This window comes from Ips typographus, linkage group LG14 (assembly GCF_016097725.1).
Source record: "Ips typographus isolate SLU linkage group LG14, UJ_Ityp_2.0, whole genome shotgun sequence".
Classification (NCBI taxonomy): domain Eukaryota; kingdom Metazoa; phylum Arthropoda; class Insecta; order Coleoptera; family Curculionidae; genus Ips; species Ips typographus.
Window position 1 is genome coordinate 1,064,251 of NC_138435.1, and position 25,443 is coordinate 1,089,693.

Sequence of the window (25,443 nt, forward strand, 5' to 3'; positions counted from 1 at the left end):
CCAGGTGACAGATGACTGATGACTATAAATTGACAGAAGATATTTGCTATCTTTTTCTAACCTTAGGCAAATGTGAGACAAACATAAGGTCTACGAGAATCTGTCAGTTTGTGATGAGATACAAATTTAAAATCACGTGACATATCTGTGTGTAGAAGTAACGAGATCACGTTCCGAATAATAAATTTTAAGTTAGTGTTTGATGGCAATGTAAGTTAGGTTAGGTAAGAGTTTTTTTTTTTTTTAATACACAATTTAAAAAAAATATATAATTTAATGAAAAAGAATATTGCAAGATTTGGATTTTGGATGGCAAACTCATACCGTACCGCCTCCACACAGTAAAAAAAAAGCTAAGCTGGGTTTTGAAGCGCTAAAGCTAAAAGCGTTGTAACTGGAAAAATAACGTATAACCGTGTTACGACGACGTTGATGACGTTGAAAAGGCGTCACGGTTTCGGCGTAAAACGATCGGTTCCTAGACTGCGCGTGACGCCGTGTGTGTCCTGGTGCGACCCCCGATGACCCCGGAAAATGGCGCCCCCTCGCAGCCGCGTCGTCCCGCGCGGTTACGGATCATTTTTGTGTTATGTTTTTTTTGTTATTATTAACGTTATTCGGTGGTGCAAGATGTCGTGATTGAACCGTGCGGGAAAGGGAATGACATGGACGGTTCGAAGAGTGTCAAAAGTTTGGACGGGGCGTCGCCGACCCCCGCCGAGGGGGAGTCTTCGGACAGTGATGGAGACACGGAACCGGCCAAATCGTTTCACAGACGGTGGTCAACCAATCGCGAAATAAATAATTCGGTACGTTTCCGTGTTTTCTTTTTTTGGTTTTAATTTGCGTTATCAGGCTGCAGGCAACGTTATTGTGCAGCATGTCCAGAGCCCTAAAAATTATGGTGGATGCCCACAATATGTATAGCACGTTTTGTTGTTGTTGTTGTTGTTTAATTTTGTAATATTTTTTCATTCTGGCAGGCTGAAAGGCTTTGAGCATGTAAATGGACGCTTTTTTGTGTCTCAAATACTATGTAAATATGTAATTTTTATATAAAGAGGTACATACATATTATAAGTACAATTTTTGCCTGAAAATACATGAATGATATGGGACTGTGGTGGTTTTATTCGGTTTAAGTGCACGTATTTTATATCGATTTTCCTCTTGTGGAACATAAAACCTCCCCCAGCGTGTCCTAATTCCTTTATATTAGGCTCATTCCTTATAAATGTAGGTTAGGGAGCCGGGAGAAACAACGCCCACGCCCGGAATTTACATATTGGGGTAACAGGTGCGATAGTGGCGCCAACTTATCGATAACAGGGTTGTCATTTATGTTGTTACGTCATTATGGATGCTTCTGTTGTTCGACAAAAGATGGAGTATGAAAAGAGTTTTATCTGCATGCTCGCGGTTTTACGAAAGCACGGCTTTTGCTCATAACAGCTTAATAAACTAATTAATTTGGTAGTCAAAGAAAAAAAATAAAACTTTATGACAATCATATTAAAGATACTTTCTGGATTGAGTAATTAAGGTAGACGAGGGTGAGTGAGAAGGGTGAAAATTTGCATTGTTTCCACCGGCTATAGAAAATTGAAACAAAAACGTTCTTATCTACATTATTAACGTCCCTACCTGGCCTTTGTTCCAGCTTGGATCGTTAATTCCGAAAGCGGCGAAAAAAAAACCATTTTAGACCCTCCGTTTTACCCGAAAATCCTCCGGGAGGATTAGAACAGCATTAATCAAACTAAATTATAACAAATTGTATTTCTGGACTCGTTGTCAGCAGTCAACTGAACCTTATAGACATGAATGCAAAAAATAGATAAAGTGTAATTTCTAGTTTGTAAACTAATATGTGTCACTCTGGTTGCATAACTTTAGGCGTGTTGTACAGTCGTTCACCATTTAAGCAGTAATTTGAGGATGTCTTATTGTTTAGGCCGCCATCAAGGAGGGGTACCTGTTGAAACACACCTGGACCTTTCAGAGATGGAGGAAACGATACTTTAAGTTAATGGGACGTAAATTATATTATTCCAAAGACCCTAAGGTGAGTGCTGATTGATGTACTGATCATTTTATATCATTAAAAACTGTCAAACGCATATAACAAAACTTGAATGACGTCAATGCAAACTTTCAAACTTTTCCATTACGAAACCATTCAAGCAAAATGGAATAAATACGGCCGAGTTTCCATCAACTGGGGAAATGAAAGTTGGTTGAGGGAAACAATTGCATGTTGGCCACTTAAATTATATTATCAGAAAACTTGAATGAAATCATAAATAGATTGCCTCTTAAAATGGCTGCAACCATTAATGCACCCTTTGAAACTAAGTGACTACTCCCCGTCTTTAAGTCAATTATCTATGCTCTTAAAAGCAATTAAGTACAATATCGTGACGTCAAAGGGAGATGTAAATTTAGTTCATTCTCATTCATTCATTTCCAGTCAAAAAAGGCATCCGAAACGTAGTTGAAACGTCCGAAAAACGGTATTGATTCAGTTATTGCATAATTAATTGAGCCGATGGTATGATGATTTACGGGGTCTAAATTAAATATTAGAATTATCTCTAGCCCTAAAGGTTCTAGAAGAAATGTTTACTGCGAGTAATTTAAAAAAATGTGACGTCATACCATTTTGCTGTGATTTTTACCATGGAAAATAAGCTTTTTTCAAGCGTCTAGAATTTCATTATCGATTCTTTTAATGTTGCCAATTTTTTCCTACTACAAGAAACTCGTGGGTAATTATAGATTTTAATATAAACAAATAAAGGCAACTTAGATTTTCAAACATTATTGAATGTTTTCTCTTTAAGTTTAAACCACTCTCTTTTACCAGTCTACTTGATTGAATTTTACTTTGAGCAACCTTTCCACCTGGTCGCCCTTTCCCTAAGGATCTTCTTTGAGCAAAACCTTGGAAAATAAAACCCAATCAACCGTGTACCTACGTATAATCAGAATTTGCGTGCGTAATATTGATTGTACATAGTTACATGGAATATTCATTAACAACTGTAAATTAAAATTGTTTGTTGTATGTAACTAGTTACAATAAAGGAATAAAATTGCGTTGTAACAACTTTCTGATTAATTAATAATTAATTATTGGAAAGTTAAATTTAAGTTCAGTGATTGTGCTAGTTTTGATTTTCACGCTACAGGAGGGCAACACCCTGTATATTTCAGTGTTGTGGACAAAGAGTGTTTTCATTGCCTGAATCGTTGTAAAATCAGTATAATACTGTACTCTTTCCTGAAGGATGCCAATATACTAGCTTTGACAATGGATAATGTCATCCTGTCATCTGTCAAACGTCTAACTGTTAAATTTCATTTGAAGTTTCTTTGCAATGTTGTTTTACGTTATTCAAGTCAATTTGGTTGAAGCCACTAACTAACTAAAAGCAGAGGGATCTAAAATTTCGAGAAAATTAAATTTATGGAAATTTGACAGTTTGACAGTAAATTTCCAAACATTGAAATCTCTGACTAGTAATCAGAGAAATAGATACATCCATTGGCCACAAGTTAGAAAACGTCATAGTCACGTGAGCATTCAACCAATGAAACTTCAGACATTTACTGTTTCTGAGTTGGAAACCAGTCAGGGATTGCCTCTGCGAACAGACACCATTCTGACATGGTGAAAAAAACAACGTTGCCAGTTTTACCACAATTAAAAAAGTAAAACGTATTTACCATTTAACCAACGTTATTTATCTAAACCATTGTTGTTATAAAAGTTATTACGTATTTATGGAGTTTCCAGGCCTGGCGACAACATAATAAAACCCCATTAAATATTTACATACAAAACGAGCAAAAGCAATTTCATTTTTATACGCTTTGGCTGATAAAACGTTTATTATATACCTTAGAGATAGCATCAGAGAGAGAGCAATGGGTCACTAGAAAGGTCAGCACTGGCCAACTTTTGCAACTAAAATCGATTCTAACCTTTATCTCTAGAGGAGTAGCTTGCAGAGTATTCCTCCGCTCCAGTTCCCATCAGCAACATTAATTTCGATTAGGTTACGTCGTTTGACAGTTCAACATCAGCTGCTCCTGAGTAACTGAAACGACAACAATGCGAAACGTCAAAAAACTATACATTTTACAAAAGAGTGTTTAAGTGATAAATACGTCACCAACGTCATCCATAACCTGGACCAAAATCAACATAAAGCTGCTATTTGTTTTTAAAAGCTTATAAATAGTTTTACCGTGGCGTAAACAGAGCCTCGAAATTTACGGCACCGTTTACACACTTTACATTAAAGTGTATACGTTTTGGCAGCAATAAAATCGCCATCAAAAATTTTTGTTTGATTGTGCCCATTAAAATTTGATTGCTCTTAAAAATTGAAAGTTTGAGTTTTCATTTGCAACATTTTAATGCGAAAATTACGTCAGTGAAACCCATACTTATTTGGTACACCATATATCTGTGACCTAGGAAGTCCCATGTGCCCTATCTCTCTTCTGTTTTTAGTAAGTTGAGTGAGACGGAACGCCTGGGCGTATGTCTTTTTATCTCCTGACAGCACTTCCACGTACGTTACGAAATTGAAGGGGCTTTCACTACGTCACAGAGGATCGTGCCCGGCTCATTTTAAGCTTTTTGTAAAATTACTAGGAATGTAATATTGAAATGTAAAACCTAATACTTTTGGTTGTTTGGTGTTTGTTGACAGTTTCTTCAAACTTTTCCTGTTGCAAAACTTAAATTTATCGATTCGGTTATTATTTTGTGTGAGTTGTACTTGTGTTTTTCATATTTTAGTAGTTTCTCTAACCGAAAATGTCTAGACAAATCAGTAAAGAGCGAACAGTGGCTGAGAGATGTTTCATGTGACATACAGAGAGTTGCTGCTTACCTTGCAGGTTTACCATCAAGAAAATAACACACACAGTCCAGAATCACTACCAACACCTTGCACAATTCAAATAAAGTAATTTTACGAGTAACTAACCACTTTTTGTTTATATTTTGCTTTTTTTCCCGGCTTAACCTCACTCTCGTGAGTCTTGTCAAATCGGTAAACAAACAACTGAAGCACTGTCAATTGTCAATCATTAAAAACACACTGATGCCATGTTGCCGGGCTTAACAAAAACAAAACTTTTTAAATCACCGGGAATCTGGAATCAAACCTTTAGAACTAATATTAAGACAACAGTGAATTTCAATCTGATGTGACCGTTTATTGGGTCACTGCCATTTCGGCTGAAAGCAATCGCCCCCCAGTATTGCTCCGTGTCGGTGCAAAAACGAGAGCATTCGGCAACGTGGCATCAGTGTTTAAGGTTAGCAAAGGACAGAAACATATTTATTGACAATTGACATTGATAGTGACATTTTTTTTTCAGTTGTTTACAAACAAGTTTTACAAGAGCGGATAAATTAAATCAGTGTCGTTTAATACTTTACTTGAATTGTGCAGGCTAGTGTTGATAGTGATTCTGGACTGTGTGAGTTCTTGATGGTGAACCTGGAAAGTAAGGTAAGCAGCAACCTTCTGTATGTCACATGAAACATCATTCGGCCGCAAAATCAGCCACTGTTCGCTCTTCACTGATTTGTTTAGACATTTTCCATTACCGAAACTACTAAAATATGAAAAACACAAATACAACTCACACAAAATAATAACCTAACCGAATTTTTCCGTTGGTTAAAGAACATACGTTAATGACGTCAAAATTCCGTCTCGATCAGTTCACAACTAACAGACAAGGAAGGACAATTATTACGTCACTGCCGCTAGCGCTGGATTAGACTTTTTATGACCCTCTTTAACCTAAATAAACTTATTGAAAGTGAAATCATTTATCATAAAGTAAAAAATGTGTAAATATTGGTTTGAATTTCAGTCTGGCTCGTGTGGGCGATCCACATTTACCCTAAACAAAAGCCGTCCGCCATTTTGAATACCGAAAAAGGTAGGGTTACATTTCGGGTCGGGTCAATAAGGCCGTTTTTGTATGAAAACCCCTCTTTCAGGTCTTTCCTGCCAAATCCTCATTAAAAGGTCTAAGAAGGAGATTTGTTGTTGTTAATCGGCTAGTGAGGTTTATTTAGAGGGTTAAAAAGAAATTGACAGACTGGAATAGCAAGCAATGAGACAAATCCATTATCAGCATCAATTATCCCGGCATTGTGATAGTTCCTCTCTCCTTGAACTACGGCGGCGGCGTCCCGGGCCGCCCCCCAATCAACAAAAGGTCGTTTAACCGGCCCGGCTTGCGCGCCCGTACATATAACGTATACTCGATGACGTCACGGTTGTATTCCTGATGAGGCACGAAGAGGATTCGGGAACGCCAGTGTAAGCGCCGCCCGACGCCCATCCGGACGCGTAACATCCAAAAAGTCCGAGTTACACGATACCCGCGATAGTCGACGTGCGTGAATCGGGCCCTTTTTGGCGCGTACATTCCAAAAAATCATTTCCAAACAACTGCCAGGTTAGTGTTAACCCCTCTAAATTGATTGACCCTTAGAAAAGTCCATCTGACTTGTGATTGGTCTTTTTCTTGACATTATACTGAAAATCAGTTTGTGATTGGTCAGCTTGCTGCTTTTTTTGACCAATCACAAACAACAAATTACTGAAATAGAGTCAGAAAAACTATTACTAAACTAAAAATGACTGACACTAGGTCTTTTGTGTAGTCCCTTAACATCCCCCACGCCCTTTCCGAAGTATTTCGTACCCATCTCAAAAGTGCGTCCCAGATCTTTCAAGGCATTTTATGTCTTATTCACGTCAACCTAACTCAAGCCAAACAGTAAAGCTAGACAAATCCGTTTGCCAGTGATTATTACAGTTTACAGGTGAAATATTATTGTTAAATCAATGTTATCGGTTGTACAAGGATAAAAGTGGTTTTATTCGGTTATTTGGATTGAAACAGGAATTTTGAGAGTGATTTTTTATATGAAAGTGTGACAAATTAATTAATAACATAAAAGTGGTTTATCTTATCGTTTTCCAGCTGTCCCAATATCGATTGTGTTAAAAAATTACCTCTTTTTCATGTTTCCTTCTATAAAGTCCTTTATGATGACATGTATGGTTCTGGTCCGGGGTAATAATCATTAATCATCATCCAAAGAGAAAAAGCGCCATTTTCCAATGCCCTTAAGGTAAATTAATGGGTTTATTCTATCAATCTGCCTGCGGTGTTGGCGACAACTTCACCCTAAATACAAACCAACAAATGAAGTGGTTAAAAATGGTTTTTTGTTTATCAATCCCAATCCTCTGATCGGTTTTGCCGTATTATCATCAGAGAGGCTATGATAACCAAATAACCAATATTCTTTGGCAGGGAATGCGGCCTCAGATAGATGGATCAAGCAAGACTACTGCTCTGTCTGGAAGAGGAAGTCACTACAAGTCCAGAAATTTTCCCTATCAGGAAGTTCCCAGAGTTGCATCGGTGTCTTCTGTCCTGGGAGAAGGATGCCCCTGGAGGAACTCTTCTTGTCCTCCATATTTCTTTCTTCCTCAGCTCGTCCATCTCTGGTGGTCCTAGCAAACTATAGGATCTCTGTTTTTACATCCTAAACTTTTGGGGAGTTGGGGTCTGGTGAGTGGGGAATGGTTTGCCCCCCAGTTAGCATCGGGAAAGGTTCTACCCAGATTTTGAGAATAAAATTCTCGCCACCCGAGAGTAAGGTCTGGGGGGGAAATTGTGGTTGTCTTCTTGGCTGGTTGGTCCTGAAAAACTTATTAATAATTACCCGTTATCCAATAGCTGTGCCAGCTTCGATGTCCTGTTTGTCATGGGGTACAGTTTTGCTCTGGTCGTTCTGGCTTTCTGTCTGTCATATTCTATGTGGCTTCTCCACGTGAGTTTTTGGTCCATCTTGACCCCAAGACTCGATGTCCCTGTCTTTTAACCTGACGTTGCCTTCTATCCTCATCTTGGGTCTTCTTTTGAAGACTATGGCCTTTTTCTCCGCGTTTAGGTCTATCTTCTATTTGTTGCACCATTTCTCCAATGCTGTAGTCTCCTCTTGCTTCTTTCCTGTTGAAACTTTCCGTGATGTACTCGGTCATCCTCAGGACTTGGAGTTCCGTTGATAGTGTCCTCCGGAATCCAAATTGCTCGTCGGGGATGACGTGCAGGTCCTCTTCTTGCTCCTTTAGCCTCCTGAAGGTTCTCATGTATCCGGCATTATAACGGAGCGCGGGGTGCGGAATGAATGCTTTTTACGCACGGAAAACTACTTGTCGTTCACATGTGACGAGTGACACAGCTGCGGAATGGTTGACGGAATAGTGTTAATACAAGTGGGTTTTACAGGCGATTTTGTCCTTGACTGTCCTTTCAAACTGTGTTTCTAGCAGTTCAAATTTTGACACCTTTTTCTAACTGACTATACTCGATTTTTTATTGTTTTTTAGACTATTGGATAGGAAATTTAATGAGGATTCCAAAAATGTGCTTAAAACTGTCATTTTCACACCACAAATGGGTTTTACAGGCGATTTTGTCCTTGACTGTCCTTTCAAACTATGTTTCTGTTAGTTCAAACTTTGACACTGTTTTTCTCTCTGACTGTACTCAATTTGGTAGTGTTTTTTTAGGTTAGTAGATAGGAAATTTAATGAGGATTCCAAAAATGTGCTTAAAACTGTCATTTTCTCACTCCAAGTGAGTTTAACAGACGATTTTGTCGCTGACTGTATTTTCAAACTTTGGCAGCACTTTTCTCCCTGACTGTACCGAATTTAGTGATATTTTTTTAGGCTATTGGATAGGAAATTTAATAAGGATTCCAAAAATGTGCTTAAAACTGTCATTTTCACACCACAAATGGGTTTTACAGGCGATTTTGTCCTTGACTATCCTTTCAAACTGTGTTTCTGTTAATTCAAACTTTGACACTGTTTTTCTCTCTGACTGTATTCAATCTGGTAGTGTTTTTTTAGGTTAGTAGATAGGAAATTTAATGAGGATTCCAAAAATGTGCTTAAAACTGTCATTTTCACACCACAAATGGGTTTTACAGGCGATTTTGTCCTTGACTGTCCTTTCAAACTGTCTTTCTAGCAGTTCAAATTTTGACACTGTTTTTCTAACTGACTATACTCGATTTTTTAGTGTTTTTTTAGACTTTGGATAGGAAATTTAATGAGGATTCCAAAAATGTGCTTACAACTGTCATTTTCACACCACAAATGGGTTTTACAGGCGATTTTGTCCTTGACTGTCCTTTCAAACTGTGTTTCTGTTAGTTCAAACTTTGACACTGTTTTTCTCTCTGACTGTACTCAATTTGGTAGTGTTTTTTTAGGTTAGTAGATAGGAAATTTAATGAAGATTCCAAAAATGTGCTTAAAACTGTCATTTTCACACCACAAATGGGTTTTACAGGCGATTTTGTCCTTGACTGTCCTTTCAAACTATGTTTCTGTTAGTTCAAACTTTGACACTGTTTTTCTCTCTGACTGTACTCAATTTGGTAGTGTTTTTTTAGGTTAGTAGATAGGAAATTTAATGAGGATTCCAAATGAGTGAGTGTATATAATGCCGCATCTGGGAAGCAAAGCAGTCTGGGAGCAGATTTCGACTAGGGCACCACAATTCAATCGGGAAAGCGGGGTTTTCGGAACTTTTTAGAGCCGGCGATTTCCAGTAATTTCGATGACCGAAAACGCAACTGGGCTTTCCTTGGAGGGTCTGGTGAAGATTACAATTTTTAAATTTGCTAACAGAATGTTGAGATTATACAAAGCGATGAAGAGAGTGAATCTTGCAAATGATTCGATCAATAAAGAGGTTCCCCTAGGGTGGGACCCCTTTTAGGAGCAAACGTTTGGGACACACTGATTTAGTCTAAAAGTTAACTAACTTGATTTACATAATTTAGCTAAAGTAAAACATTTGCCAGTTTACAGGGATGGAAGAGGTAATTTTATAACCTCAAAACTTGCACGTGTCCTTACCAATATTTTTACATAAACTTGCCGTCAATTTCCCGTAAGGAAAGCGTACATTTTCCAGCCAGTTGGCGTATTAGTTATGAATAACAATAGCTCGCAAAACTGAGGTTCAACTTGGAATATTTTTAAGGTAGAAAGTTGGTAGTGCCACGTGTGAAGTCAATAAATTGCTTTTTCAGATTTGCGGTTTGGTTTCCCTGTTCAATTATTGAAATGAAATCCACTTTGAAATTAATGCTTTTTATGTATTGAATTTCTGATGCAGTCGATAAAATACAAAAATTCTCAGAAAAAGCTTTAATACTTTTGTGGTTTATTTTTAGTAGGACAACTGCATATTATGTGGTGCTGATCGATTTATGTACTTGAATGGTGACCTAAATTGTTCTGCCAGAATAAGTTGGGAATAGTGGGAAATTTTTAACGCATTACTTTAAGGAACGACCATTAAGGTAATGGATTTGCAGTGTATTATCTGGTGGCAGGCAATCGAGCTTTTCGTAAACTGAAAACGAAACGTAAACAAATCATATTCAACTTGCACATGACAGTATTATTACTAATTGGCCGATCATCTTCCTGGATTTCGTGGTACACGGGCTGGATCAAACAAACTTTTGCCGGATTGTACAAAGGATTTTCCCGAAACCGGACCTGCACAAATTTTTACTAATTGACTGATTAAATTAATCAAACTTACCATGAAGAGGTGCGGTTTCTTCCACAATAAATCGTACTCTTTTAAAGACAAATTTGATCATGATCAGAAAAATGGTTAGTAGGCCCAATGCGGAAACCATGGAATAAATCCAAAAGTTTTTGTAATCCTTGATCCAAGGCAAAGCTTGTAGGCAGGGTTGCTCAGAATTGCAATTTTCGTCTTTACTACCACAAATACATTCTAAAAAAAAAAAAAATTGTAAATTCACTGGTCCAATCACTAAGTAATGTTTGATTCACATGAATCCGGAAATATGCGGACAGCGGAAAATCGTTCAGCCAATCAGCGTTCTGTCCGTCTATCCGGACCGGATTGCATATTTTGATATTTTCCGCGCGTAAACGTCGTAATCATGACAGAGACAGAAACAGCAAAGCAAATATGGCCGTGGAGATGAACGAAAACGATTTTAACACTACGCTAATTGATTTTGTCCAAAGTTCCCTATTTTGTGGGATTCTAAGCACCCTCAACACAAGGATAATAATGCCTTGAAGAAGGCTTGGCTTCAGATCGAATGAAAACAATAGGTATTCGGTACAGTCAGAGAGAAAAGCGCTGTCAAAGTTTGAACTGTCAGAAACACAGTTTGAAAGGACAGTCAGCGACAAAATCGTCTGTTAAACTCACTTAGAGTGAGAAAATGACAGTTTTAAGCACATTTTTGGAATCCTCATTAAATTTCCTATCTACTAACCTAAAAAAAACACTAAAAAATCGAGTGTAGTCAATTAGAAAAACAGTGTCAAAGTTTGGACTGCCAGAAACACAGTTTGAAAGGACAATCAGAGACAAAATCGCCTGTAAAATCCACTTGGAATGAGAAAATCACAGTTTTAAGCACATTTTTGGAATCCTCGTTAAATTTCCTATTCAGTTACTTGGAAAAACCGTATAAAATGTGGTACAGTCTGGGAGAAAAGCAGTGTCAAATATTGAACTAAAAGAAACACAGTTCGGAAGGACAGTCAGGGACAAAATCGCTGGTAAAACCCACTTCTAGTCAGAAAATGTTTGATTTAAGTACATTTTTGGAATCCTCATTAAATTTCCTATTCAATAGCCAAAAAAAACAACAAACATATCGGTACAGTCATGGTGAAAAATGGTGTCAAAGTTTGAATTGTTAGAAACACAGTTTGAAAGGACAGTCAAGGACAAAATTGCCTGTAAAACCCATTTGTGGTGTGAAAATGACAGTTTTAAGCACATTTTTGGAATCCTTATTAAATTTCCTATCCAATAGCCTAAAAAAATATCACTAAATTCGGTACAGTCACGGAGAAAAGTGCTGCCAAAGTTTGAAAACACAGTCAGCGACAAAATCGTCTGTTAAACTCACTTGGAGTGAGAAAATGACAGTTTTAAGGACATTTTTGGAATCCTCATTAAATTTCCTATCTACTAACCTAAGAAAACACTACCAAATTGAGTACAGTCAGAGAGAAAAACAGTGTCAAAGTTTGAACTAACAGAAACACAGTTTGAAAGGACAGTCAAGGACAAAATCGCCTGTAAAACCCATTTGTGGTGTGAAAATTACAGTTTTAAGCACATTTTTGGAATCCTCATTAAATTTCCTATCCAATAGTCTAAAAAAACACTAAAAAATCGAGTATAGTCAGTTAGAAAAACAGTGTCAAAATTTGAACTGCTAGAAACAGTTGCAAGGACAGCTTGAAAGGACAGTCAAGGACAAAATCGACTGTAAAACCCACTTGTAGTGTGAAAATGACAGTTTTAAGCACATTTTTGGAATCCTTATTAAATTTCCTATCCAATAGCCTAAAAAAATATCACTAAATTCGGTACAGTCAGGGAGAAAAGTGCTGCCAAAGTTTGAAAACACAGTCAGCGACAAAATCGTCTGTTAAACTCACTTGGAGTGAGAAAATGACAGTTTTAAGCACATTTTTGGAATCCTCATTAAATTTCCTATCTACTAACCTAAAAAATATAATTCCGGATACATGAGAACCGAGCTTAAACGTACCGTTGGTGCAATTTACACCAGTGCGGCCAGGTTTACACCGACACTTTCCCTGATTGGCCACCATTTCAAAAGGGCATACCAACACCTCGCAATGGTGTCCAATAAAACCATCCGTGCAGGTGCACGTGCCGTTGATGTGATTGCACAGCCCACTGTGCTGACAGCGGCACAGATTGGTGCAATTCAGTCCCCACTTGTCGCTCGGACATGGATCGGTGCAGTTTGTCCCCGTCCAACCATCTGCGCAGTCACATTCGCCGTTGTCTGAGTTGCAGGTGGCGTTGTTTTGGCACGTGCAGTTTGACAAGCAATTGGTACCGTAGGTACCGCTAGGGCACTTTATTTGCATTTACGAATATTCTACCGGTAGATACCTGTTTAACCTATAGCGTTCGAATATTGTTTTTTGTAACTACCATTGCCGTTCTGAAATTTTACCCATATACCGAATATATGTACCCGGTTTATGATTTATGGATCGAGAAGTTCCATCGGTAAATTAAGAAAAATGTGACTTTTGACAGGTTTTCCCTTAAAATTTAGAATCATAACCTCAAAAATTAGTTTATGGTTGACGGTTTGGCGGTTTGTTCCACAGTTTAGCTAGCTTATGAGGATGACCTGTTAATTAAAATGGATATTGGAATTGTTCTGTTTGCGAGATGGAGGGAGAGTATGCGGATATTATAAAACATTTCAACAATAAACATCTGGATGCCAGATGTCAAAGACATATCAGGAACAGGAATACCAATCGCGTTCTAAAATTCTTTCCACCGTAATGAACCAGATCCTTAAAAGTTACACCGATTGTGGTAAACGGTGGAATTAGTAGGTATAATTTTCGTAAATGCCTTATGTTACATCTAACGGTAAACAAAAAAAAAAAGACATTTGACAGATTTTTGATATTTTAATACTTTTTTCCGTAATGTCCCGCCTGACAGTTGCAGATATTATTTGCGTAGTCCCATTCACCGAATAAACAGTGTGACAGCGTTGAAATTGGTACGCATCCAGTTTTACTATCGTTCTCCACGTAGCCAGGACAACATTCTGTGATCACTCGGGTCCGGATCTGGTGCTGGGTTTTAAGGATTGGCTGATTGTCCTTCTTCGTGTCCCTGCAATTTGTCATCCCTTCACGACACACCTTGATTTCATAAGGCTTTCCGATTAGCACCTCCGTAGAATTAATTCTGAAAGTGACACTTGTAATTGTTTGTCCTCCAGAGAGTGGTCCTTGGAGGACAAACGAAACTGCTGAAATTGTCAATCGTGAAAACCCTTATTACGTACTGTTCGGTTGTTGTACACACATTTGGTCCTGTAAGTTCCCCAAGTGAAAACCGTACCATTATAGTTACTAAAAGCAAAAAATACAACATTTTTACCACAACCTATGAGAATATTACTAGATTTAGTGCACTGTATAAGGGTTTTAGATTAATTTGCAATAAAAAAACTATTATTATCATAGAAATTTTAAGATAAGATTGTGAGTTTGATTGTTATTTGTTGTACTTAAAAATATTAGTGTCAATAAGTGGGTTTTTCCCAAAAACAATTTACTTTGTTTGTACTTATGACTGAAATTTAATTAAGACTGATGGTAAATTGCTTATTGTTAGCTCAGACGGTTTCTGAATAGAGCTGGAAGAATCTAGGAGAAATGAAATTTCGTTCATTAATTAACATGTTTAATCTTGTTTTACAGGCTGTGATCTTCGATGAAATCGAACTCACCGACCTGTGCCTAGCCGAGTGTTCAACCAAAAACGTCAATCACAGTTTTCAGGTATGTTTCGGTAATGTTTTCCAATAATTTGTCCTAACAAACTAAACTAACGTGTCGTCCCATTTTCCGGCAATTACAAGTTTCGGAACGGAAACCGGTAACTACGTGCGACAATTGCAAAGTTTCTGAAGGATTTCGAAACCGTCATACTAGATTTGTGATTGTTCAGACAATAAGAGAAAAATAATCAATGTTTGTCCTCCAAGCATGCTTTGGAGGACAAACAAAGCGTTGTTGATGTTTGACTGCTAGGAAAACAAATGCAAGAACCGTGTTGGTGACATTAATTTCGTTTATTTTCAGCTTATAACCCCGTTCAGATCGTTGGTGCTTTGTTGTGAATCCCGTAGAGAAATGGAAGAGTGGCTCAGCGCTTTAACTGCCGCATCGCAACGACGGTACAATGAACTTGAGCCCGACTGTTTGTCTGGACAACACCATTGGTATGTTATTGATAAGTAGTAACATCATAAAATGCTTTTTCTACAACCCAACTGAGTGGATTTACTCGGTGATGGTTACAATACCAATTTAACCCAGCACGGCTGCTCCGATCAATTACACGTCTTCTTGATGTCAATTGCAGAAATTCAATTACGAAAGCGACTGGTTTTCAACACAACTGATGTTAATTGGTCTGAAAGATTGTAATTGGGGCCTCTTCACCCAAGATGTAAACGTAGTTTTCTCAAAGAAAGTGTAAGAAAACGTGGTACATTCTGTTTAAAAAAAACTCGTTTCCTTAATCACTCTGATAATACAGTGAGCACATTGTAGGATTAATTGAATCCTGTACTGTAATTTTGGCCCTTTCGACATAATAAGGTCAAATCAACTGGAAATATTCCGATATAGTTCACCTGTATTGGCATATAATTACATTCCACTGAATTAACGTTAATGGGAGTTCTAAAAGGCAGTTTAAGTTAACAAATTTTGATTTTAATAAATCGCGAGACAAAATATTGTAGGGGCGCTTTTGTCTGAAAATAGAACATTAACAAATATTGCTTCTGGCAAAGCAAAGGAAACCTTCTCCAGCTACACAAAGTGGAGTTTATTGTTACCGAAAATTGACTTTGCCATCAAAATAAGGTCGCTTTTCGTGTCACATCCATTTTCTTCCAGGAAGATGTTTCTTTTTTGTTATTAACAGAACAATCTTTTCCTGTATACAGGGAGCGGCAAATGTATTGCATATAATCTTATATTTATACAGGATGACCCAAAAAAGAGTTTTTTAAATGGAAACCCCTCATTTTTGTAATTTTATTCGATACCCGGCAAAATTCTAATCATTTTTTATGTAGCATACCCTATACAGGTGTGGTAAATCCAAAAGCGACAATAGGAAAACCGTGTAACGGACAGAGAAAGGTAGGTAATTGCATGCGCGGGAGAAAGACAGAACACGAAAAAAATATCAAGTAGGCCATATTTTTTGCGCGCTGTTGCCAAACGCCGTAAGTATTCAATACCCTCGACAAACTTACTTATGTCAAAACTTAGAAAACAATTATTGAAAAATCTGTATTTTTGAAGTACGGTTTTTAAAGCAAAAATCTATTAAAAGACACCCTGTATAATAATGTAAAATTAATGAATTTGTTTAATTTACCGTTTTTTGACTGATTATTCTAGCACCATTAAATATTTTGACTTGGCAACACTGCTTCCAAGCACTACCGTAAAAAATTCAATTCGAAGCTAAAAAAATACGGTTTTTAATTAACAACTTTAAGCAGTAAACGAATCTACAAAGAGAATCCCGTTCCGTTGATTACTGAGGCTTGTTTTTCATTAAGGAGACTCGCTTTAGTTGAAATTATGTGCCCGAGGACACAGTTTTCCTTCTCTCGTCGCGCTTTTCTGCTGTGGTAAAGTTTGCTCGGATGGTCACATGACCGATCTATGCAATTTAAATGAGCTGTCACGTGTTGTCGCAAAGTGTTTGACATGGACTAGTTACACTTGCAGTAGTTTGATGCTAAATATTTATATTTACATTCACTTCAATGTAAATTTTGTTATAAAATTGGCAAGCTCGACATATGGACCTCTATAATGACATTTACATTAAAAATAATTCCAATTTGACTTTGAAGTGCGTCAAGCTGTTTGACAGATGCAAGCAAAATGTCCAATTTATAGGTTAGATCGATGTTTTGTTTACTACATTTTGAATTTTCTAAAATTGTACAGATTTTCCATGTTATTGTAAATGGTAAATAGAGAACTTGTTTGTTTTTCAGGTACGCACCATCGTTTGACGCCAGACCGACCTATTGCAACGTGTGCCGATACAAAATTAACGCGCGTCATCTGTTACGTTGCGAAGTTTGTAAATTTAATGTGCACAAACCATGTGCCGCCAAAGCAATAAACAATTGTAAATGGACCACGCTGGCCTCTGTGGGCAAAGACATCATTGAGGACGCGGATGGGGTACGTAAAGTGTTTGGGGACACTGTCAAATAGTCACGTGACTGTAACTGTGTTTTCCAGAATATCGTTATGCCACATCAGTGGATGGAAGGCAATTTGGCAGTCCTGTCCAGGTGCTCTGTATGTAGTAATGTTTGCGGTTCTGTTCTAAGGTACGATTTCTATTTAAATAGATTTAAAAGGAAACAATTTTCTCTGGATTTATTGCTGAATCATGTACGCCATTAAAATCCCATTTGGGTCTAGAAAAAATCCGATTAAATCAGTCCGGGGACTAACCCAAAATCCCCTTTATCAGGCACGGCTGGAGCTATTCTTAATAAACGAGAGAGTCCTGGGGGCGGCCAACCGTGCCCGCCCTATAATTTCGACTTATTAAACAAAACCATGTCATTTTGTTCGATAGTTTACAAGACTGGCGTTGTCTGTGGTGTCATGCGACCGTACACACCCATTGCCGGCCCAATATGGAAAAACAATGCCCATTAGGTCCGGCCAGGGTCAGTGTGGTACCACCCATTGCCCTTCATTCGGTACAGGACGAGGCCTGGGAAGTGGAACGGCCGCAGGCCTCCAGTCCCTTACTTGTGTTCGTCAATTCAAAATCGGGTAAGACTTTTAACCGTAAAACCATTTTTTAACATGACTCTCTCTAAGAGCTTTTTCCTCCTTGTTTTATTACACAATTTAGCCACAGAGAGAACATTTTATCCGATTATTTCCCCGGGAAATAACAAAATAACGTTGCAAACGGTTGTGAAAATAATCGCGGCACTTACCGGCTCTTAATGACCTGGAAAAATTGTGGATGAACCGTTTGTTTCGTCTGAGAGTTGCAATTAGAAGTATTAATAACCTCTACAATCCAACTACGTTATTTGACAGAGTGAGTTCTCATCACAGCGTTTTACGTCTGACGGCACTTATTTCCTATTAGTAGAAACAAAATTTGAAAATGACAGCCTGCAAGAGGCTCAAAATGTTTCAACTTCGTCTGTTTCTAGGGTTTTGACGTTTTGGACAACTCATAAGGCAAAAGTTACATCAAAATGGAAAAAAATGAATGAACACACTGAACACAATCACAGCACAGATGAGGTAGGTTCCCTACGTTTCTCTCTTCTTCTTCTTTCAGTAGACCTCCCCTGGCTGCTTCCATTCGGATCGGTTCATTGCCATCTGGTGCCATTTTGATCTCGCTATTTCAACATATATTTGACAAAACTTTAAACTCACTTGGAGTGAGAAAATGACAGTTTTATCCACATTTTTGGAATCCTCATTAAGTTTCCTATCTACTAACCTAAAAAAACACTAAAAAATCGAGTATAGTCAGTTGGAAAAACAGTGTCAAAGTTTGAACTGCCAGAAACACAGTTTGTAAGGACAGTCAGAGACAAAATCGCCTGTAAAACCCACTTGGAATGAGAAAATGACAGTTTTAGGCACATTTTTGGAATCCTCGTTAAATTTCCTATTCAGTTACTTGGAAAAACCGTATAAAATGTGGTACAGTCTGGGAGAAAAGCAGTGTCAAATTTTGAACTGAAAGAAACACAGTTCGGAAGGACAGTCAGGGACAAAATCGCACTTCTAGTCAGAAAATGTTTGGTTTAAGTACATTTTTCGAATCCTCATTAAATTTCCTATTCAATAGCCAAAAAAAAAACAAAAAGCATATCGGTATAGTCATGGTGAAAAATGGTGTCAAAGTTTGAATTGTTAAAAACACAGTTTGAAAGGACAGTCAAGGGCAAAATCGCCTGTAAAACCCATTTGTGGTGTGAAAATGACAGTTTTAAGCACATTTTTGGAATCCTCATTAAATTTCCTATCCAATAGTCTAAAAAAACACTAAAAAATCGAGTATAGTCAGTTAGAAAAACAGTGTCAAAATTTAAACTGCTAGAAATAAAGTTTGAAAGGACAAAATCGCCTGTAAAACCCACTTGTAGTGTGAAAATGACAGTTTTAAGCACATTTTTGGAATCCTTATTAAATTTCCTATCCAATAGCCTAAAAAATATCACTAAATTCGGTACAGTCAGGGAGAAAAGTGCTGCCAAAGTTTGAAAACACAGTCAGCGATAAAATCGTCTGTTAAACTCACTTGGAGTGAGAAAATGACAGTTTTAAGCGCATTTTTGGAATCCTTATTAAATTTCCTATCTACTAACCTAAAAAAAAACTACCAAATTGAGTACAGTCAGAGAGAAAAACAGTGTCAAAGTTTGAACTAACAGAAACACAGTTTGAAAGGACAGTCAAGGACAACATCGCCTGTAAAACCCATTTGTGGTGTGAAAATGACAGTTTTAAGCACATTTTTGGAATCCTCATTAAATTTCCTATCCAATAGTCTAAAAAAACACTAAAAAATCGAGTATAGTCAGTTAGGAAAACAGTGTCAAAATTTGAACTGCTAGAAACACAGTTTGAAAGGACAGTCCAGGACAAAATCGACTGTAAAACCCACTTGTAGTGTGAAAATTACAGTTTTAAGCACATTTTTGGAATCCTCATTAAATTTCCTATCTACTAACCTAAAAAAACACTACCAAATTGAGTACAGTCAGAGAGAAAAACAGTGTCAAAGTTTGAACTAACAGAAACACATGAAAGGACAGTCAAAGACAAAATCGCCTGTAAAACCCATTTGTGGTGTGAAAATGACAGTTTTAAGCACATTTTTGGAATCCTCATTAAATTTCCTATATAATAGTCTAAAAAAACACTAAAAAATAGAGTATAGTCAGTTAGGAAAACAGTGTCAAAATTTGAACTGCTAGAAACACAGTTTGAAAGGACAGTTAAGGACAAAATTGCCTGTAAAACCCACTTGTAGTGTGAAAATGACAGTTTTAAGCACATTTTTGGAATCCTCATTAAATTTCCTATCTACTAACCTAAAAAAACACTACCAAATTGAGTACAGTCAGAGAGAAAAACAGTGTCAAAGTTTGAACTAACAGAAACACAGTTTGAAAGGACAGTTAAGGACAAAATCGCCTGTAACACCCACTTGTAGTGTGAAAATGACAGTTTTAAGCACATTTTTGGAATCCTTATTAAATTTCCTATCTACTAACCTAAAAAAACGCTACCAAATTGAGTACAGTCAGAGAGAAAAACAGTGTCAAAGTTTGAACTAACAGAAACACAGTTTGAAAGGACAGTCAAGGACAAAATCGCCTGTAAAACCCATTTGTGGTGTGAAAATGACAGTTTTAAGCACATTTTTGGAATCCTTATTAAATTGCCTATCCAATAGCCTAAAAAAATATCACTAAATTCGGTACAGTCAGGGAGAAAAGTGCTGCCAAAGTTTGAAAACACAGTCAGCGACAAAATCGTCTGTTAAACTCACTTGGAGTGAGAAAATGAAAGTTTTAAGCACATTTTTGGAATCCTCATTAAATTTCCTATCCACTAACCTAAAAAAACACTACCAAATTGAGTACAGTCAGAGAGAAAAACAGTGTCAAAGTTTGAACTAACAGAAACATAGTTAGAAAATAAGTGACGTCAAATGCAGAACGCGGTTATGAGAACTAAGAATCTTCTGTCAAATAATGTCACACCTCCCTGTAGCCTAATTCTTGAAAGCAGGGAATCGAATTCTCAAGAAGAGTTATGGATAGAATGTGACAGAAGAAGCGGGTTCCTGTCACATTCTACAAAGCTTTCTCTTGATAACTCACCCTGGTTGTCATTATTTAAACTTTTTTTAGGAGACAATCAGGGCGTGAAATTTCTGCGACGTTTCAAACAGCTCCTGAACCCCGCCCAAGTGTTCGATTTGATTTCAACGGGGCCCCGTCTCGGTTTAAGACTGTTTAGACACTTTGATCCATTCCGTATATTAGTTTGTAGCGGGGACGGTTCCGTGGGATGGGTCCTGTCCGAAATCGACAAACTCGACATGCACGTAGGTTATCTTATATGGTGGTCTGGTTTGTCCTTAAACTACCCCTCCCACTGCAGAAACAGTGTCAGGTGGCGGTACTTCCTTTAGGAACCGGAAACGATCTAGCCCGAGTGTTGGGGTGGGGCGCCAGCTGCGATTCGGACGCTCATTTACCGCAACTCCTGGAAAAATACGAAAGAGCCAGTGTAAAAATGTTGGACAGGTGGAGTGTAATGGCTTTCGAAAGAACGATTGCCGTACCAAAACTATCGTTAACACCTGGCCAACCAGAGGGCGCTCTACACATTCAAATCACCCAATACGAAGAAAGTTTAAAGAGTCATCTGCAGAACATCCTACAATCTGAGGAAACATCTGTCATTATAAATTCAGCAAAGGTAAGTTTTGTCACGTCACTTAACAGAATTAACCGACAGAAAAAGCTTCCCGTCTATCGTAACAGGATCGTTATTCAGCGTTTCATACGAATTCAATTTGCCTCGGAAGCACTTAGAAAATCGGGCCTATTGGATAAGAAAATCTTTTTTGCTCTTGAAAACCAAATTGAATAGGGAATGACGTCAAACCGATGTTAAAATTGGTCTCTTCTCAGATGAATTGCGAGTGCTTTAGCCAATTATTGAACGATAAACTGACTGGATCGAGCATTCAGCGTTAGTTGTTGGTGTTTCAGGTGCTTTGCGAAACCGTCAAAGACCTCCGGGCGCAAATCAGCGAAAGTTCCATCACCAGAAGCGACGAGCAGTTGCTCAAGTTTAGCGAAATTCTGCAACAAAAACAGGATTCGCTGTTGCACGCCCTCACTAGCGATATCGATGCCGCCAATATTCCATCGACTTCTTCGGACGATAGCGGCAGAAAACAGGTAAAAAACATGACCTAGTTTGGCGAAAATGTATCGACGTTATTCACAAAATACTTTGCAGTTTAGATGGTCTTGATCTATTGTCGGAGATATTTCATCCCCCTACTTTACGATCGATGCTGTATATATTGCAACTTTCGCAAATATTTGAATTGCCTTTAATGCAAACTTTGAAGGCTAAAAGTTTATCCTGTTTAATGACGTCACAATTACATCACACACACAAACCACCCACTGAATTAAGATTAATCCCATATAACGTAAAAGTGCGTATAAATCGGGAAGCTTAGTCTGAAATGTCGGAATTTGTAGTTTATTTACAAAAAAGAAGGTTTTTTTGACAGGACTTTAAATAATTAACAGTAAATAACTCAGTTATTTGACATTTTAGGAAAAAACACTATACAGAGTTGTCAAAAGAGAATTTCAAGGGCTACAAATTGGTGTATTGAACCACCCTATAATTGTCAAAATAATCGAGTTATTGACAATATAATATTTTCTAAAATTGCGGAATGAATGCTTTTTACGCACGGAAAACTCCGTGGCACAGCTGCGGAATGGTTGACGGAATAGTGTTAATACAAGTGGGTTTTACAGGCAATTTTGTTCTTGACTGTCCTTTCAAACTGTGTTTCTAGCAGTTCAAATTTTGACACTGTTTTTCTAACTAACTATACTCGATTTTTCAGTGTTTTTTTAGACTAATGGATAGGAAATTTAATGAGGATTCCAAAAATGTGCTTAAAACTGTCATTTTCTCATTCCAAGTGGGTTTTACAGGCGATTTTGTCGCTGACTGTCTTTTCAAACTGTGTTTCTGCCAGTTCAAACTTTGGCAGCACTTTTCTCCCTGACTGTACCGAATTTAGTGATATTTTTTTAGGCTATTGGATAGGAAATTTAATAAGGATTCCAAAAATGTGCTTAAAACTGTCATTTTCACACCACAAATGGGTTTTACAGGCGATTTTGTCCTTGACTGTCCTTTCAAACTATGTTTCTGTTAGTTCATACTTTGACACTGTTTTTCTCTCTGACTGTACTAAATTTGGTAGTATTTTTTTAGGTTAGTAGATAGGAAATTTAATGAGGATTCCAAAAATGTGCTTAAAACTGTCATTTTCTCACTCCAAGTGAGTTTAACAGACGATTTTGTCGCTTACTGTGTTTTCGAACTTTGGCAGCACTTTTCTCCCTGACTGTACCGAATTTAGTGATATTTTTTTAGGCTATTGGATAGGAAATTTAATAAGGATTCCAAAAATGTGCTTAAAACTGTCATTTTCACACTACAAGTGGGTTTTACAGGCGATTTTGTTCTTGACTGTCCTTTCAAACTGTGTTTCTGTTAGTTCAAACTTTGACACTGTTTTTCTCTCTGACTGTACTCAATTTGGTAGTGTTTTTTTAGGTTAGTGGGTAGGAAATTTAATGAGGATTCCAAAATGTGCTTAAAACTATCATTTTCACACCACAAATGGGTTTTACAGGCGATTTTGTCCTTGACTGTCCTTTCAAACTGTGTTTCTAACAATTCAAACTTTGATACCATTTATCACCATGACTGTACCGATATGTTTTTTATTTTTTTTGGCTATTGAATAGGAAATTTAATGAGGATTCCAAAAATGTACTTAAATCAAACATTTTCTGACTAGAAGTGGGTTTTACCAGCGATTTTGTCCCTGACTGTCCTTCCGAACTGTGTTTCTTTTAGTTCAAAATTTGACACTGCTTTTCTCCCAGACTGTACCACATTTTATACGGTTTTTCCAAGTAACTGAATAGGAATTTTAGACCTAATAATTGCTGAATTAGGTGAAACTGGGAGTATAATGTCCATTAGGCCTTCAGGACATTAGACGTTCTCTCTAACGCTCTTGGTACATAAATAGCAATTTACTATCCTGAAAATATCACACTTTTCAACAATTTTGGTCCCTAATTAAGTTAGCACGTTCAGAAAAAAAAAGCTGTAAAATTTCACTTATTTAATTCGCCGACAAGAAAACACCATCAAATAAATTGTTATTTGACAGTTGTATAAAATTACTTGAATTAGCTTGCTTCCCTTTCGTAAATGAGGATTTCAAACAGTAACGAACTTCCTTTTTCCACATGAAACTGGGTTACCCGTTCAAAATTTAACATTTTGCCAGCCTTGTAACTCAACAAACTAGTCGAGAGGGGTGTTCAAACTTTTTTCCCCGTTTAAAGGACGACACGGACAGTGAGATATCGTTCGACCGTGGAAAAAGCGAAAAGTCGGAAAAGGACCTGAGCAACTTCAATTTTCGCAAGCATCGCAGAACGTCGAGATTCGTGGAACGGGAAAAGGACGCGCTCAACAATCGGGCCAATAGCTTGAAAAAAGCCTTGAGAAACCTGGTAAGTTCAAAAAATCGTTGGTTCGTTTATGATTGGCCACTTTTGTCCAAGAAGACGTCATCGACATTCTCTGGAGGACATATACAAGCATTCGTGGCTTAAATCTAGTGTTCATTTTGTTTCAGTGCAGAGATTGTGGTTAACAGCACAAATTTCCATTTTATCTCGACTAATGTGTAGCATAAAATTGAAATTGGTTCGATACGTGTAGAAACAATTAAAATGCATATCCGCTTTTCGTTTTCACCCGTTTTTGGTTGGTAAATATTGATACGGCAAACGAGAGGCATTTCAAAATTATACGCGTGACCTTTGAATGTTGTTTTTAACTAATTAAATGGCGTTTCAATTGGATTTGATGGCACATGCGTTCGTATAGGTACAGCACACTGAGCAAGTGTTTGAAGAAAAGTCAAAGGCCACAGATCCGGACATTCCGGCGGTCAAAATCTCGTTGAGTAGCGATATCGAGAAAAGTCCATCAAGCGTCCGTAGAACGCAAATGGACTGCCTGAAAGTCCAGAGCGTGGATTCAGGGTCCAGTTCGGATGGTAGTTCTTGTCCATCTCCCACAAGGTACAATCTTACAGCACCATGGTGATTTGGTGTTAATTTTTGCCTTTAGTTCGGTGGCAACCGCTCGATTGGTTAACATATCACCAATCCCGGATATTAGACGAGATTCTGTGGCGGTTAGTGACGATCCTGAGCTGCTGACTTTGCCAGTTCCACCCGATTTTGCTGATAGTAGACGATCTAGTCGTATTCAGCAATGGTAAGTTAAATTTGACGCCTCAATTAAGAAAGAAAGTCAATTTTTACGGTCCATATGTGAAGAAATTGCTTAATTCGTACTAAACAGCAAATTAAAAGCAGGTTTTTCTTGACAATCACAAATTACAGAGTTGATAGGCAACCAGATTAACTTGAACAAGTAAGGTGTGTTGCCTACACGTCACGCAATAAATCATCGCGTTTGTCAAAAGCGTTAAAATTGAAAATAGAACCTGACCTAATTATACAGGGTGTCCGTGTTTGAAGCCATTGGAAATTATAGTTTTTGAATTTTTTTGGCTAATTTGATGAGATAACTGAAAATACACGACACTTTACCATTGCCACTTTTCCGACCAGGTGATGTTAAGGCCATTTGTAACAGAATAATCACGTGACAAAAGATGATGACACAGAGCAAGTTCTGACAGCTAAGCTGTAACCAAGGATGTAAAATTTCCGGAAAATTAAATTTATGGAAATTTTTCCAGAACATTTTACATCCTTGCTACTTACCCTACCCAGGAAAAAGAACACAT

General features: G+C 37.6%; 2 protein-coding genes and 2 long non-coding RNA genes across 14 annotated transcripts in view; 2 read left to right on the forward strand and 2 right to left on the reverse strand.

Moving 5' to 3' along the window:
- Positions 1-224: 224 nt before the first annotated feature.
- LOC145737619 (uncharacterized) lies at positions 225-1,118 on the forward strand. The gene is made up of 2 exons (XR_014180433.1): positions 225-809; positions 856-1,118. It is a non-coding gene; the product is annotated as an uncharacterized LOC145737619 (long non-coding RNA).
- An 843-nt stretch (positions 1,119-1,961) lies between these two features.
- Positions 1,962-25,443, forward strand: part of LOC145737606 (diacylglycerol kinase eta-like) — a 37,535-nt gene continuing 14,053 nt past the window's right edge. For 3 of the 11 annotated variants that reach the window (XR_014180432.1, XR_014180431.1, XM_081992346.1), the window contains exons 1-11: positions 14,293-14,501; positions 14,805-14,944; positions 16,754-16,946; positions 17,007-17,098; positions 17,353-17,555; positions 20,678-20,874; positions 20,931-21,251; positions 21,533-21,739; positions 23,960-24,130; positions 24,510-24,706; positions 24,756-24,905. Coding sequence is in view for 9 of the 11 variants with exons in the window: in XM_081992346.1 (XP_081848472.1) it covers positions 14,376-14,501; positions 14,805-14,944; positions 16,754-16,946; positions 17,007-17,098; positions 17,353-17,555; positions 20,678-20,874; positions 20,931-21,251; positions 21,533-21,739; positions 23,960-24,130; positions 24,510-24,706; positions 24,756-24,905 (1,997 nt within the window). In the remaining 2 variants the exon portion in view is untranslated. Of the gene's footprint in view, positions 2,066-5,414; positions 5,535-5,840; positions 5,974-6,034; positions 6,499-14,290; positions 14,502-14,804; positions 14,945-16,753; positions 16,947-17,006; positions 17,099-17,352; positions 17,556-20,677; positions 20,875-20,930; positions 21,252-21,532; positions 21,740-23,959; positions 24,131-24,509; positions 24,707-24,755; positions 24,906-25,443 lie in introns of those variants that run through there. The other 8 variants (XM_081992353.1, XM_081992354.1, XM_081992348.1 and 5 more) reach the window with 8 other exon arrangements.
- On the reverse strand, positions 10,214-10,637 carry LOC145737624 (uncharacterized). The gene is made up of 2 exons (XR_014180441.1): positions 10,550-10,637; positions 10,214-10,494 (listed from the first exon to the last, which is right to left on the reverse strand). It is a non-coding gene; the product is annotated as an uncharacterized LOC145737624 (long non-coding RNA).
- On the reverse strand, positions 10,676-14,163 carry LOC145737865 (uncharacterized). The gene is made up of 3 exons (XM_081992707.1): positions 14,003-14,163; positions 12,704-13,902; positions 10,676-10,890 (listed from the first exon to the last, which is right to left on the reverse strand). Exons 2-3 carry the CDS (start codon positions 13,050-13,052, stop codon positions 10,676-10,678), a joined length of 564 nt encoding a protein of 187 aa, XP_081848833.1. The 5' UTR covers positions 13,053-13,902; positions 14,003-14,163.

Excerpts from the sequence above, each read along its gene's own strand:
- LOC145737865 (XM_081992707.1), bottom strand. The coding sequence starts at position 13,052 with ATGCAAATAAAGTGCCCTAGCGGTACCTACGGTACCAATTGCTTGTCA. Across the intron at positions 10,891-12,703 it reads TGGTGTAAATTGCACCAACG|AATGTATTTGTGGTAGTAAA; the intron begins GTACGTTTAAGC and ends TTTTTTTTTTAG.